This window comes from Oncorhynchus nerka, linkage group LG2 (assembly GCF_034236695.1).
Source record: "Oncorhynchus nerka isolate Pitt River linkage group LG2, Oner_Uvic_2.0, whole genome shotgun sequence".
NCBI lineage: Eukaryota > Metazoa > Chordata > Actinopteri > Salmoniformes > Salmonidae > Oncorhynchus > Oncorhynchus nerka.
Window position 1 is genome coordinate 6,509,545 of NC_088397.1, and position 15,913 is coordinate 6,525,457.

General features: G+C 41.6%; 1 protein-coding gene across 5 annotated transcripts in view; it reads right to left on the reverse strand.

Annotated features, from left to right (window-relative positions):
- The window catches only part of LOC135573358 (gastrula zinc finger protein XlCGF26.1-like), a 62,234-nt gene that overhangs the window by 24,706 nt on the left and 21,615 nt on the right, over window positions 1–15,913 (reverse strand). For 2 of the 5 annotated variants that reach the window (XM_065022438.1, XM_065022429.1), the window contains exons 4-5: window positions 3,321–3,394; window positions 2,453–2,609 (exon numbers count right to left, since the gene is read on the reverse strand). The exons of 1 other annotated variant lie outside the window; for it this stretch is intronic. In XM_065022438.1, the coding sequence (XP_064878510.1) occupies window positions 2,453–2,609; window positions 3,321–3,394 (231 nt within the window). Of the gene's footprint in view, window positions 1–2,452; window positions 2,683–3,320; window positions 3,398–11,699; window positions 14,679–15,913 lie in introns of those variants that run through there. 2 more of the 5 variants (XM_065022437.1, XM_065022432.1) reach the window with 2 other exon arrangements.

The window sequence follows — 15,913 nt, forward strand, 5'->3', positions numbered from 1 at the left end:
TGTTACTCGGGAGCTTCACGAAATGGGTTTCCATGGCCGAGCAGCCGCACACAAGCCTAAGATCACCATGCACAATGCCAAGCGTTGGCTGAGTAATGTAAAACTCGCCGCCATTGGACTCTGGAGCAGTGGAAACGCGTTCTTTGGAGTGATAAATCACGCTTCACCATCTGGCAGTCTGACGGACAAATCTGGGTGTGGCGGATGCCAGGAGAACGCTACTTGCCCCAATGCGTAGTGCCGACTGTAAAGCTAGGTGTAGGAGGAATAATGGTTTGGGGCTGTTTTTCATGGTTCAGCCTAAGCCCCGTAGCTGCAGTCAAGGGAAATCTTAACACTACAACATAGTGACATTCTAGACGATTCTGTGCTTCCAAATTTTTGGCAACAGTTTGGGGAAGGCTCTTTCCTGTTTCAGTATCACAATGCCCTCGTGCAGGGGTCCATAAAGAAATGGTTTGTCAAATTCGATGTGGAAGAACTTGACTGGCCCGCAGAGCCCTGACCTCAACCCCATCGAACACCTTAGGGATGGATTGGAACACAGACTGCGAGCAAGGCCTAATCGCCCAACATCAGTGCCCAACCTCCCTAATGCTCATGGCTGAATGGAAGCATGTCCCCTCAGCAATGTTCCAACATCTAGTGGAAAGCATCTGTTGTGGAAAATGACGTAATTAGTCATGGTTATCCCATGTTTTACTGCTTAAAGAATAGTCTCTTGTTATATGCTAGTGTTATTTCTAACCTGATACAAACTGTTTGTGGGACTCAGCCATAAGCCATAACTAAGGTCTGTTTGGGTGAAACCGCAGCATGTGACATCCCGTGGGTTTACTATCTACAGGAAGTCACATGTATGGAAACTTGCAGAAAGAAGCACATTATAGTGTTTACTGTTGGGAATACAGTTAGACGGTGGAGACCTCGGGCTATCAACCTCGTGCTATCTTAAATCTGCACAGACAACTAATGACCTTATACACACTATCTGCTCATTGCCACGTATACAGAAAGGATGTACTTCTCCATAAAAAGCAGAGACCCGACTATGTTTGTTAAGCTTTCAACTCTGAACCTTTCTTGGTGATGGTTGATTGCTTCATTTTTGCAAATCTTATAATAAAGCTGTTACAAAGAATCTAGTCTCGCTCTTCCTATAGTATTGCTACCACACCTTCCCAATACAGTGGAGGCTGTGATAGCAGCAAAGGGGGGGACCAACTCCATATTACTGCCTATGATTTTGGAATGAGAGGTTCGACGAACAGGTGTCCACATACTTTTGGTCATGTAGTGTAGTTATGGGATAGCTAGGCTAATATTCTCCTTTGCTTGCTAGCTAGTAAACTAAAGCTAACACACAATCACATCAAGCAGCTGAAATGACAGCAAACTATGTGAATTTTCATTTGTTTTAGCTACTACATTTGCTTCTATTGCCAATTCTATGGATATATCATTAGAATGATCCAGATAAATGAATTGGCCTGGATCAGAGAAGCTGTCAGTCTCGTCACATTCATATGCATGGCACAGTGGAGATGCAACATGTTGCAGAAGTCAGATAGGCTAGTAGCATGGAGAAATATTATCCAGAGGCGCTTTTTTCCAAGGGAGGTTTATAAATTGACTGGCTGGGCTGTGGGACAGTGGATGTGGTAAAACTAATGGAACTGCTAACAGGCATTATGCATGAATATTGGTGATAACTCCTTGCTATCAACCAATCAGCATCCAGGATCCAAACAACCCATTTTATAATGTGACAAAGAGATTGGTAAATGATATAACACCCCATTATAACATCTGGTATGCAGACACTTATGTAGCATGTAATAGAATAGGACATAAGTTGTCATGCAGACCGTGTAATACCAGTTGTTATTAACAGTAGACATTAGTGCATATGACAACAGGATAAACAGTCATCTATAAACACCCATTATGAACTAGTTTCATAAGATGTTATGCCGTTACTCATTACTGTTGTTATATAGGTGTTATAAAAGGCTTTATTAACACATGACTAAGGACACCTACAGTAAAGTGTTACCCCAACTTCTCCTGATAGAAAAGCATTGTAGCGAATTGAAATTAGAATGAGTGTATTTCCTAAATTGACTGGAATTCAAATGGAATTAACAGCAACCCTAGCAACTACACAGACTCATTTCATAGAACTTTAAAACACTAGCAGTTTGTCTACTTCACTTCTTTAGTCTACACTCTGATCACTCCAGATAGCCCAGTGAATAAAACACTGACAATAATGGTGACAATACTGGTGTCAAACCATGCAGATCTCATGAGCATGAAATAATATCTACCTTCTCATTGAAACAGCAACTTTCAATGCAGTATGAAGTTGAAACGAACAACAGTCTGGAGTTCTTCAGGGACGTGTGAGTCAGAATTATAGAATCAACCTGAAGATAGAATCTGCTCTTACCATCATAAACAGATTTCCCAATCTTCTCCTCCTCTTCTTCATCTTTAATGTTGACATTCAGCTCCAGTGTTTGACTGCAGTCTTCCAGCTTCACTGATGCCATCTCTGGATCCTGCAGTGCAAACTGGGCTCCACTGTCACAATCAGGACCCAGTGACTGTAGAAGGAGAGAAGGAGAGAGGCAAGCTGGGTTTGTCCTCACTGTTGATGTTACCTACCTCAGACTTGACCTAAGAAAAAAAAAAAAAAAAAAAATTCACAGAACAGTAGTTCACCTGCCTCACAATTAATGCTTGGGTTGCTTGCTTAAGAATCTTTCCTGGTAAATATTTAGCTATCCTTCTGATAAAGCATGCAGTTAATGCAGCACTATTTACTATGTTCCTGAATAACCATGTCTTCACCGTATTATTTCAACTCACAAAAAAATATTGTATTTCCCATTTTCACACCATAGAAACAATTACAGACAAAGATAGAAACACCTGAATGTCTGAATATTGTTACACACGTAAAACATTTTATAAGTGAACCCGCGCTGCCTGCACTGAATTCAGTTGACGTAGACAGAAGGGGAGCCGCCATTTTACCATCTCGTGAATTTTACACAAAAACAATTAACGAACTCAAAAATCACAAATAATTTGATTTTTTTTAATGAAATTAGCTTTAGTAAATTATGTTTATTCCCTCTGCCAAACCCAAAGTATCTAGCTATGTGACATAAAATAGTTATGCTCACTCGGCTTGACACAAAAGTAACACGTAAAACCTTTACCAAACGTGATAATACCATAAATTATGTGTTACCCATCACGTTATGACATGTTCTTTCGATATTACAAAGTGTAAACGTGCTGTTACATACCTGTAGTAATACATGTGAAACGGACACTAAATATATCGTCTTCACCACACAGTTCTGAACGTCCTGTTCCACCACTGCAACAGAGCAAATGCGACAGACATTTCATTGGATGTATAAATATGGTAGTGAGAGGAAAGCCCACTGGCAGAGAGCGGGAGAAGATGGAACGATATGGGTTTTGGCCGAAATTCGGCAAATTGTCTCATTCATTAAACATTTTATGTCAATACAGTTTTCTGTTCCTCAAACTACAATATGTTATGAACAGAGTGGACAAGCGCTTCACCGACTAGGCGTTGCCTAAAGGAAATATTCAGGTTTGCTAGAACACGCCAATAGGATATCACTAGCGCGTGCTAGGCTCTGCCCACTATGACTCCCATTGGAAACAACAAGATGTGGTCTATCTTGGTTGACATAAACATATTTGGAGACAAGACACTCTTGAGTATTGCTGCCTATCGCAGGTTGGGGTACGGATTTCACATTTAGGTCACAAAAAAAAACTGGGAAAAGGAGAATGGGAAAATCTTAAATTGCACCATTTAATCCTGTACCGATTCACTATCCCCAAAAACTCACCACACCATCCCACTACTTTGGCCCTAAACGATCCTACACCAGGCCGTCTGCCTTGGAGGATGGAACCACTTCCCTCAACTTCTTCTGCACTAAAATCTCTCATATGTATCTGCTGCTGCAACTACCACATCTATTTTATGTGATTTCCACTCCCATCAGTGCAGTGCAATTGATCACAATGACTATAAAGGCAAGGAATTCGACAGTACTAAAACTCATCCTCAGCAAGACCACAAATTCCCGCAAGAAGCTCCCACAGGTAGTCTCTATCCGACACTGTCATCTACCGTTCACCACCTCGATCAGCGAGACCTTCTGGATCCAATCCATGAATGAACATCCCCTTTCTCTGTTTTAGCTACTCACTGGCTACATGTTAGCTAGCTAGTTAGCAGAGAAGTAGATCAAACATCATTGTTTTACTTTGCCTATGTAATTGTTTGTACAGTATGTCAAAGTTGGTGTCTATTTCAGACCTCATGGTATTTTTCAAGGATAAGCATAAGAGCATTGGAAGAGGAGAAGACCACTAGAAGTCTGGCCATGTGGAGAAGTGCAGCTATAGTAAGAAACAATTTAGGTTTGGTCTTTTAAAAAAAATATATATATTTTACCTTTATTTAACCAGGCGTCAATTAAGAACAAATTCTTATTTACAATGATGGCCTAGGAACAGTGGGTTAACTGCATGTTCAGGGACAGAACGACAGATTTGTACCTTGTCAGCTCGGGGGTTTGAACTTGCAACCATCCGGTCACTATTCCAATGCTCTAACCACTAGGCTACCCTGCCGCCCCGGCATACCCAGTATGAGGGATAAAGATGATCCTGTGTCTGGTGAGTGTAGCTATTAAATGAAGTTTGAGCATCTTTGCAATACAATATGTTCTATACAGCTGTCAACATTCTACAAGGAAAGAGCCACATAACTATATAATCATTAACCAGATTACCCTGGATACTAGATTATCCTGGATACCAGATTACCCTGGATAGCAGATTACCCTGGATACTAGATTACCCTGGATACCAGATTACCCTGGATACTAGATTACCCTGGATACCAGATTACCCCGGATACTAGACTTCCATGAGTGATAACTTAGTTCTAGAACGTTGCCATTGATGAGAATGAATCTAAATCTATTGACATTCAGAATTGATTTGGTTTAGACATCCAGCCTGTTTTGCAGTTTAATGACCAGACACAGATCTTCATAAGGCACTGTATTTATTTATTCAGAGGGGTACATGCATTCAGTCTTGATCTTATGTCTTTGGCATCATTAAAGTGAAGACTTATTTTATCAAATCAATTCTCTGTAATTATTCAAATGTGATTAAACTAATCATGTAAATGTAATTATCTAGGAAGTCGGGGCACCAAGGAAAATCTTCAGATTACAAAGTTCTAATTTTCCTAATATAACTCTTCAGATATTTTAATATCTGATCAATTAGTCTTCTAATTAATTAATGATTCTTTACCTCACATTAGTCTCATTCCAAATGTCATAAATTGTTGGTTATCTGCACAAACCCAGCCTTTACTATGAATCATCCATACATCAATTCTCTTAATCATTTATTTACTAACTAACTAAACAATCACAGAAATGCATAAACAAACAACAGTAGCTATGGTTACAAGGAAATTATAGGGGAGGTTCCCTAGTGGGCTAAGCGGATATGACGGCTTGGTGGACAAAGGGAAGTGGGTGTGGACTGAAGAGGGTGGGAAAGACAAAAGGAGTTAAGACACAGTTGATATTTATATTAATTGAAATACTAATCCTTTGCACATGAACACTCAGTCATTCAGGAATAATTGCAATCAATATATATTTACGCCCAGTGTGTCGTTGTGATCTCTGTTGGAATCGTCCGTCTGTCTGTTGGAGAGTCAGTTCATCATTATCTCTCTCGCTGCCTCCCTGAAGATCAAGTCTTTTGTGGTTAAAATGGATACTTCAGAAGACTATTCAGAAATGTTTTCATAGAACAGCTGTTTCGGCGGTTGTCGGTCTTCGCATCCCAGTTTGACATAATTTGTAGCTGCAGACTAGTAAATAGTATCTAAGATTTTCTCTTATTCTGTCGGGATCGATAGTCTCAGAGTTGAACTATTTCCACCCGTGTAGCCAATGCTCCACGTGGTATGTTTAGGAATTCAATAACCATTACAACCTTAGCTTATAGTGAGGTTTTTGAGTCATTTCTGAGTCACTGGCTTACTAGGGCTCTTTCATACCGTCCCTAGGAGGGGTGCGTCACTTGAGTGGGTTGATTCACTGATGTGATCTTCCTGTCTGGGTTGGCGCCCCCCCTTGGGTTGTGCCGTGGCGGAGAACTTTGTGGGCTATACTCGGCCTTGTCTCAGGATGGTAAGTTGGTGGTTGAAGATATCCCTCTAGTGGTGTGGGGGCTGTGCTTTGGCAAAGTGGGTGGGGTTATATCCTTCCTGTTTGGCCCTGTCCGGGGGTGTCCTCGGATGGAGCCACAGTGTCTCCTGACCCCTCCTGTCTCAGCCTCCAGTATTTATGCTGCAGTAGTTTATGTGTCGGGGGGCTAGGGTCAGTCTGTTCTATCTGGAGTACTTCTCATGTCCTATCCGTGTCCTGTGTGAACTTAAGTATGCTCTCTCTAATTCTCTCTTTCTTTCTCTCTCTCGGAGGACCTGAGCCCTAGGACCATGCCTCGGGACTACTTGACATGATGACTCCTTGCTGTCCCCAGTCCACCTGGCCGTGCTGCTGCTCCAGTTTCAACTGTTCTGCCTGTGATTATTATTATTTGACCATGCTGGTCATATATGAACATTTGAACATCTTGGCCATGTTCTGTTACAATCTCCACCCGGCACAGCCAGAAGAGGACTGGCCACCCCACATAGCCTGGTTCCTCTCTAGGTTTTGGCCTTTCTAGGGAGTTTTTCCTAGCCACCGTGCTTCTACACCTGCATTGCTTGCTGTTTGGGGTTTTAGGATGGGTTTCTGTACAGCACTTTGAGATATCAGCTGATGTACGAAGGGCTATATAAATAAATTTGATTTGATTTGTGGTCTGAAGAGGATTTCCTCAGGAGAGGATTTTATTCCTAACAGTTGAAAAGGGCTGTTCCATGACGCCAGATCGTGTCTGTGTTCACGGGGGCGGGACAATGACTTGGTTAAACAATTCTCTTTCATTCAAGGTTTAACATCATTTCACAAATCGTTTCATCTTTACTCATTCATTTTATACAAGAATTAGATGCAAACCCCATAATTGAGAAATGTACATATTCAGAGATATAGTCATGTGTGTTTCCTGTCCTCTCTGAGGTCATCAAATCAAACACATTAGTCATACCCGTCCCTTAAGTGACCACGGACCATTCCCACCTTCTCACAAGTGGACATATTGTACCAAATCCTCATTTTGGGAATTTAGTTCACCATGTGAAATCCTTTGTTCTCTCTAGGTGTCCCTTTCTGCATGCACAGGGGGAGAGACTCCTCCAGGAATTTACGATATGAGATAAAATAACCTGGGTGTTGGAGAGAGAGAGAGAGGAGGGGGAAGCCACTAGCTATGCCCAGAAAGGGCCACGTCATGACAATCTATAGGGTCCTTCCCACTGTGTGATTGATGCCAAGTGATAAAATCCCAAGTTATCAATTAAAAGGTCATGGAAAAACCACTTGTCCTGAAAATGACAGTTTATTAAATAGTCTACAGCGGTAATGTCATCAATCAAATCAAAATGTATTTATTTGGCACATTTCTTACAACGAATGTGTCACTTAACATCCTTCCTGTTGGCAGGTCTCTATAGGTGACCAGGGGATTCTCTCTACCACATGAGAATGCCTCCGCGGAGCTCATCAGTGGAGCCATGCAGCCTATTTTGGCGATTCACAATATCGTCCGTACGGATGCCAGCCGTGCCCAACCAGGTGCAGTCAGTGGAGGACCTGTATCCGGCCGAAGACTACAACCCTCTGTCCCGAGAGCCCACAGAGGAGGATCATCAGAGGGTAAGGAACAGTCTCTGGGGCAGGTTCAGTGGAAGGAAATGTCTTCTTGAACCTGAGCCAGAACAACCGCTACCCTCCACGTCATCCCTGTCTGTACCAGACATTGTTAAAACAAGGGAACCTGGGGCAGCCAGGCATACTGGTTGGCATGGTGCTGTCGGTGGAGCAGCAGGAGGCTAAACGACAGGCAACAGGTGGACAGCGCACCAACAGTCACACCACGAGGAGGGAGGATGACGGACAGCAATTATGGAGCTGCGGTTATGACCACGGGCGTTACTCCGTCACTGCTAAAAACAGTCCTCAGATCAGTCGTTGGATTGGATGTTGTCTGATAACGAAGAGGAAGGCATCAATGCATTCAAATGGCTACAGGGATGGATGTGCAGGAGTCAGGGTTTTGGGTCACAGGGTCTGGGTGCCTCACTAGATGGCCTGGTGGCCACCACAGCAATGTCTTTATGGTGCAAGGGACCTTACCATTGAATAGGAAGGATTTCAACTTCACTGAAAAATGTGAATGTTCTATCATTTAGTTTCCCTGGCTGATATGGTTGCTACTTAGAAATACTAGAACAGTACATTAATAGATTACATTCACTGCTATAAAATCGATCTCCAATTTAAATCGCATAGTTACATGTGGACCTTTGACAAATAAATCTGTGTAAGAAAAGGCTTTCCACGGTCTGTTTTGTCAACGAACTCAATGTATTCCCAACACTGGTGGTATTAGATGATCCTAATAAATGATGTAGCCTAGTAAACGATGCCCTCCTCTTTTGTTCTATTGAACTGTCTGGGACTCGTTGTTTCCCTGCTTACTACTCAAAGATATTTCACTGATTAAGTCATAGACGAAACTAACGTCAATGCACTGGTCTCAAATGTATTAGCATAACTAGGCTACACAGAACCAAGGCTGACCCATTGTAGAATGAGAGGCTTTATTATATTAAAACGTGTCCCAGTCCAACATGCCTAGCTCTGCCCACTGGGGCGTGGCTTACGGAACGCTCTCTGAAATAAACGCTCTTATCGCCTTATTCCAACAGATGGAGTTCTCACCACACCTGTGGTTCCAAAACGTGGAGTCATGTTTCTGTCAAGCCGCTTTGTTGACAACTCTAACCATCTCGCCATGTGCCTTTGAACGGGGTAATGTAGTAGGTGCCAGGCACATCCAGCCAACTTGATACAATTGGGAAGCATAGGAGTCAACATGGGTCAGCATCCCTGTGGAACACTTTTGACACCTTTGTAGAGTCCATGCCCCGACAAATTGAGGCTATTCTGAGGGAATAAAGGTGCAACTGAATATTAGGAAGGTGTTGTTAATATTAAATACCTGTTATGCTGACGACATAACATAAACACTACCATGGGTACCTGCTATGCTCATGAGGAAACGTTATAATCATTACCATTGCCACAGGAAGTAGAGGTGGTGGGCTCCAGTCACAATCAGGAACCAGTGACTGTAGTAGTGATGGGTCGTTCGCGAACGAGTCGGCTCTGAGAGCCTTGTAGGTGAACGTTGGGAGCCGGCTCTTCTAGGTGAACGCTGGGAGCCGGCTCGCATATCAGAAGAGCCAAATCTATTCATAAAATATAAAACAATTAAGATATGAATAATCAAAAGATTTAAAAATGTATAGAATTAACTAATTCAAAGAACAAACAAAAATAAATACAATAATATAGGCCTAAATGCTCAAGCACACACACATTCGTTCTGAAAGATCTCCAGATCCTCTGAGCTGGTGGAAGATCAAGGCCTGTCTACCCACGGCTTATTAAAGTCATGACAGGGAGACTGCATAGTGGCCACATCCGTTCCCTCTGAGAGGGTATTCTCGAAAACGGGACAAATAATTACTGAGAGAAGAAACCGCATCAGCCCCTTGAAAGCGAGGCAGCTTGCATTTCTGAATGCACATCTCTCATAAAAGCTAAATATGGTCAGTATTACTGTGTGCTGTTAGTTATAACATGGCAATAAAGAAGAGAGAATATAGGGACCAGTTTAATGTTTTAAGTGGGATGCTGCAGTTTTGCAAATTGTAATTTTTCTTTGATATGGTGCAATATTATATTATGCTGTTCAGATTGTATTCGTTTTGAATGGTTCGATTTATATGTACTTTGTTTAAATACATTAAAAAGTTGTACTTTAAATGCAAATGTTTAATAGCATTCTATTTAATTACAAACCAATGCATTTTTAAATACATGGTGTTTTTTTATTTATGTTTTACCTTTATTTTATTAGGCAAGTCAGTTAAGAACAAATTCTTATTTTCAATGACGGCCTAGGAACAGTGGGTTAACTGCCTGTTCAGGGGCAGAACGACAGATTTGTACCTTGTCAGCTCGGGGATTTGAACTTGCAACCTTCCGGTTACTAGTCCAACGCTCTAACCACTAGGCTACCCTGAGTATGATTTCATTAAATCATTTAATTAGAATTGTTTTAACACCAATCACAGTCAAACTATCGCAAACTGTTTGACTTGAAAAATAACAAAACATACTTTTTTTAAAGAGCCGTTTGGGAGCTGTCATGGTAATTGCCTGTATTACTAAGTGAAAGGAGAGTTTACAAACCACACACCAGTCAGAGTTATACATAAACTTAATTTTTTTATTAAATGAGCTTCACCATAGACCTGTGACTCTCAGATCAATTCAGTGTCTATAAATTAATTCTGAGTCAACATTATGGCAACTGGGATCTATTATAGCAAAGATCCACCCCTCCCAACTCACAATGATGAACCACAGGTCTTAGGAAAACTGCACACAGGAAGACGTTTACTTGAGAGAGGAGTATGCCATAGCCAGACAGCATTAGCTATAAATTATCATTCAGTTCGCTCTCTTAGACAAGGTTCTACTTCTCGTTCTTGGTACTTCCCATTACCTCATCCAATGGCATATATCAATTGTCAATTCTAGATACTCTTATCTCAAATACACCCCCTCCACCTGGACAAGCTCACAGAGGAGAGTGAGCCTCTAGGTCATATACTAGGTCAAGAAAAGGGCAACATCAGAGGGGACATACAACGGTTCCAGACACTGCCATTACTCTTCCCCCAAATGGGAAAAGTAGGGAGTGACTAGCACACAGACATTGTGGAGCCAAGAGATAATTGGTTCCCCCTCAATCATCCCTTCATGTGTTTTAAAATATACGTTCACATATGAAGACAATCCTGACCTCTCCCCTCTCTGGGGCCCAAGTAATTTCCCCACATAAGCATATTTATGAAAGTACATCTTATTTATCAATGTTACCTAACTAATTCTGATTCTGCTACGACAGAGCCAAAAAAGCCAGCTGGAATGCCCATCACTAGACTGTAGGTTTGAACTCAGTGTGGATGGAGAGAGGCAGGCTGGGTTTATCCTCACTGTTAATCTGTCAACTCTGGATAGAATCCCAGTTCTAAATAGAAGTCTGAGATCAACTTCCTGGTTCTCCTCTGTGCAGGCCACACCCCCTCCCATTGTTACTGTGTGTATGAACACATTTTGAACACTGGCTGCCTAAAATGCTGTGGTGCTTACTAACACAATAGGAAAGGTTTTGGTAGATGTGGGCCATCACAGGTGAGTTCCCAGCTCTTCCACTCTGAACAATGAGGCATGGAAAGGGTAAAGCAAGCTTCCTCTCTGGTTCCATTCCCCAATAGTAAGTGGATCATACTTGAATTGCGGTAGTAATATTGTCCCTGGACTCTGGCACCATAGAAAACACATTACAATTATACATTGACAAAATAAATGTTATTTTATTTAACTTTTATTTAAATATGAAAACATGTCCTTTATACTGCAAAACATTATTTGTATGTATTGTAGAACATACTGGTATTTGTATTGACTAGATACATAGACATTTAAATTAGTTTGAATAACATCAATTAAACAAAAAACATTGCATTGTCTGTATAGATAACCCAAAGTTTGACCAGCACAAATTCAAGTAGAATATGTATTTTTCATTCGCACATCAATTAAGTTCAATGCAGACATCCAAAAACATTTATCAATGATGAAAATAATACATCTATTTAAGACAATTTAATGAACATATTTATCGTTTCAAAGTATGTATATCACAAAAAAAGTTGCTTAGTAGTAAAACAAAACAACAAAAAACAACCAAACTAAATGGTGAAAACTGATCATCACACCATTTCTACCTGATACATGTTATCTACTACCTCATTCCCACAGAAAACTGATCATCACACCATCTCTACCTGATACATGTTGTCTACTAACTCATTCCCACAGAAAACTGATCATCACACCATCTCTATCTGATACATGTTGTCTACTAACTCATTCCCACAGAAAACTGATCATCACATCATCTCTACCTGATACATGTTGTCTACTAACTCATTCCCACGGAAAACTGATCATCACACCATCTCTACCTGATACATGTTGTCTACTAACTCATTCCCACAGAAAACTGATCATCACACCATCTCTATCTGATACATGTTGTCTACTAACTCATTCCCACAGAAAACTGATCATCACACCATCTCTACCTGATACATGGTGTCTACTAACTCATTCCCACAGAAAACTGATCATCACACCATATCTATCTGATACATGTTGTCTACTAATTCATTCCCACAGAAAACTGATCATCACATCATCTCTATCTGATACATGTTGTGTCTCATTCCTCACAGAAAACTGATCATCACACCATCTCTATCTGATACATGTTGTCTACTAACTCATTCCCACAGAAAACTGATCATCACACCATCTCTATCTGACACATGTTATATCTACTAACTTATTCCCACAGAGTACCACACAGTCAACAATCAGACTTCATTGTTTCAACGTAAGAAGCCTCGTAGGATATTCAGCCCTAAAGGCAAATCCAAGGAACTCTCAATATCTTTAGAGTTAAAGCTAACAAAACACAACATAAAACGGACAAGGTGCTCACTGATCAGTAAAATAACAAGAAGCTAACATTCTATAACACTCCCTTTCCTCTGCACAGTTCTCTTACAGTGAGAAACAATAGGATCCCAATAGTGTTTAATTATTTCTTAAATGTTATCAAATTCACTGTTACCACTTCATTTACGAGATGAGAATGAAGTGATATGACTTTACTCTTAGCTGGTCTGAGAGAACTGATGAGGCTTCTCTCCTGTATGTATACGTTGGTGACATTTCAAGGTATCTAAATCGGGGGAAACTCTTCCCACAGTCAGAGCAGAAGTGAGACTTTGTCTATTTGTATTTGCTGGGGACATTTTATTTTTTCCAATTGGGAGAAACTCGTTCCATTGTCAGAGCAGAAGTAAGGCTTCTCTTCTGTGTGTGTTCTCTGATGAACTGCTAGCTCAGTTGATGTTTTGAAGCACTTACCACAGTCAGAGCAGGAGAATGGCTTCGCTATGTGTATTAGTTGGTGACTTTTTAACTTATCCAATCGGGAAAAACTTTTCCCGCAGTCAGAGCAGGAGTAAGGCTTCTCTCCAGTGTGCACTCTCTGATGAATTGTCAGAGCTTGTGATGTTGTGAATCTCTTCCCACAGTCAGAGCAGAAGTAAGGTTTCACTCCTGTGTGTGTCCTCTGATGGACCTTTACCTCAGTTGATGTTTTGAAACATTTACCACAGTCAGAGCAGGAGAATGGCTTCTCTCTATGTATTAGTTGGTGACTTTTTAACTTATCCAATCGGGAAAAACTTTTCCCACAGTCAGAGCAGGAGTAAGGCTTCTCTCCAGTGTGCACTCTCTGATGAATTGTCAGAGCTTGTGATGTTGTGAATCTCTTCCCACAGTCAGTGCAGGAGAAAGGCTTCACTCCTGTGTGTGTTCTCTGGTGAACTTTTACCTCAGTTGATGTTTTGAAGCATTTACCACAGTCAGAGCAGAAGTAAGGCTTCTCTCCTGTGTGTGTTCTCTGATGAACTGTTACATCAGACGTTGTGGTGAAGCATCTTCCACAGTCAGAGCAGGAGTATGGCTTCTCTCCTGTATGCACACGTTCATGCACTTTTAAGGTATCCATTCGGGAGAAACTCTTTCCACAGGCATAGCAGAAGTAAGGCTTCTCTCCTGTGTGTGTTCTCTGATGAACTTTTACCTCAGTTGATGTTTTGAAGCATTTACCACAGTCAGAGCAGAAGTAAGGCTTCTCTCCTGTGTGTGTTCTCTGATGAACTGTTACATCAGATGTTGTGGTGAAGCATTTTCCACAGTCAGAGCAAGAGTATGGCTTCTCTCCTGTATGCACACGTTCATGTACTTTTAAGGTATCCAATCGGGAGAAACACTTTCCACAGGCAGAGCAGAAGTAAGGCTTCTCTCCTGTGTGTGTTCTCTGGTGAACTTTTACCTCGGTTGAGGTTTTGAAGCATTTGCCACAGTCAGAGCAGGAGAATGGCTTCTCTCTGTGTATTAGTTGGTGACTTTTTAACTTATCCAATCTGGAGAAACTTTTCCCGCAGTCAGAGCAGGAGTAAGCCTTCTCTCCAGTGTGCACTTTCTGATGAATTGTCAGAGCTTGTGATGTTGTGAATCTCTTCCCACAGTCAGTACAGGAATTCAGATTCTCTCCTGTGTTTATTTTTATGTGTATTTTTAGCTTTGATAGAAATGGGAAAATCTCACAATGTGGGAGGTGGTGAGACCTCTTAGCTCTGTGATCTTCCTGCTGTTGCTCTCTGGATGTAGAGAATGTCTCAACATGGTTTCCTGTGTGAACAACATCAGAAGAACCAGTCAGTGAGATATACATATGCCTTCATATACAGTGTGTTCAGAAAGAATTCACATCCCTTGATTTTTTTCTACATTTTACATTTACATTTAAGTCATTTAGCAGACGCTCTTATCCAGAGCGACTTACAAATTGGTGCTTTCACCTTATGACATCCAGTGGAACAGCCACTTTACAATAGTGCATCTAAGTCTTTTAAGGGGGGGTGAGAAGGATTACTTTATCCTATCCTAGGTATTCCTTAAAGAGGTGGGGTTTCAGGTGTCTCCGGAAGGTGGTGATTGACTCCGCTGTCCTGGCGTCGTGAGGGAGTTTGTTCCACCATTGGGGGGCCAGAGCAGCGAACAGTTTTGACTGGGCTGAGCGGGAACTGTACTTCCTCAGTGGTAGGGAGGTGAGCAGGCCAGAGGTGGATGAACGCAGTGCCCTTGTTTGGGTGTAGGGCCTGATCAGAGCCTGTTGTGTTTCAGCCTGAATTTAAAATGGATTAAATTGAGATCGTATCATTGGCCTACACAATACCACACACATACAAGGGCATGAATACATGACTAGATATTGGATATTGTTGTACCAACATTATCCAAGTCTACTATGACTATTTACCATCTGAATATGAAAACCACATCTGTAGATTCTAAACCACCAGTTGGAGGACAGATGGAACTAAACCACCAGTTGGAGGACAGATGGAACTAAACCACCAGTTGGAGGACAGATGGAACTAAACCACCAGTTGGAGGACAGATGGAACTAAACCACCAGTTGGAGGACAGATGGAACTAAACCACCAGTTGGAGGACAGATGGAACTAAACCACCAGTTGGAGGACAGATGGAACTAAACCACCAGTTGGAGGACAGATGGAACTAAACCACCAGTTGGAGGACAGATGGAACTAAACCACCAGTTGGAGGACAGATGGAACTAAACCACCAGTTGGCCAGAAAGTGTTATATATGGGAGGCCTGTAAAAAGTGTTTAGTCCTTATACCATATGAGTCAGTGGAACACCACATAACGCCAACGGAATACTCCATATGAGTCAGTGGAACACCACATAACGCCAACGGAATACTCCATATGAGTCAGTGGAACACCCCATAACGCCAACGGAATACTCCATATGAGTCAGTGGAACACCCCATAACGCCAACGGAATACTCCATATGTCTCAGTGGAACACCCCATAACGCCAACGGAATACTCC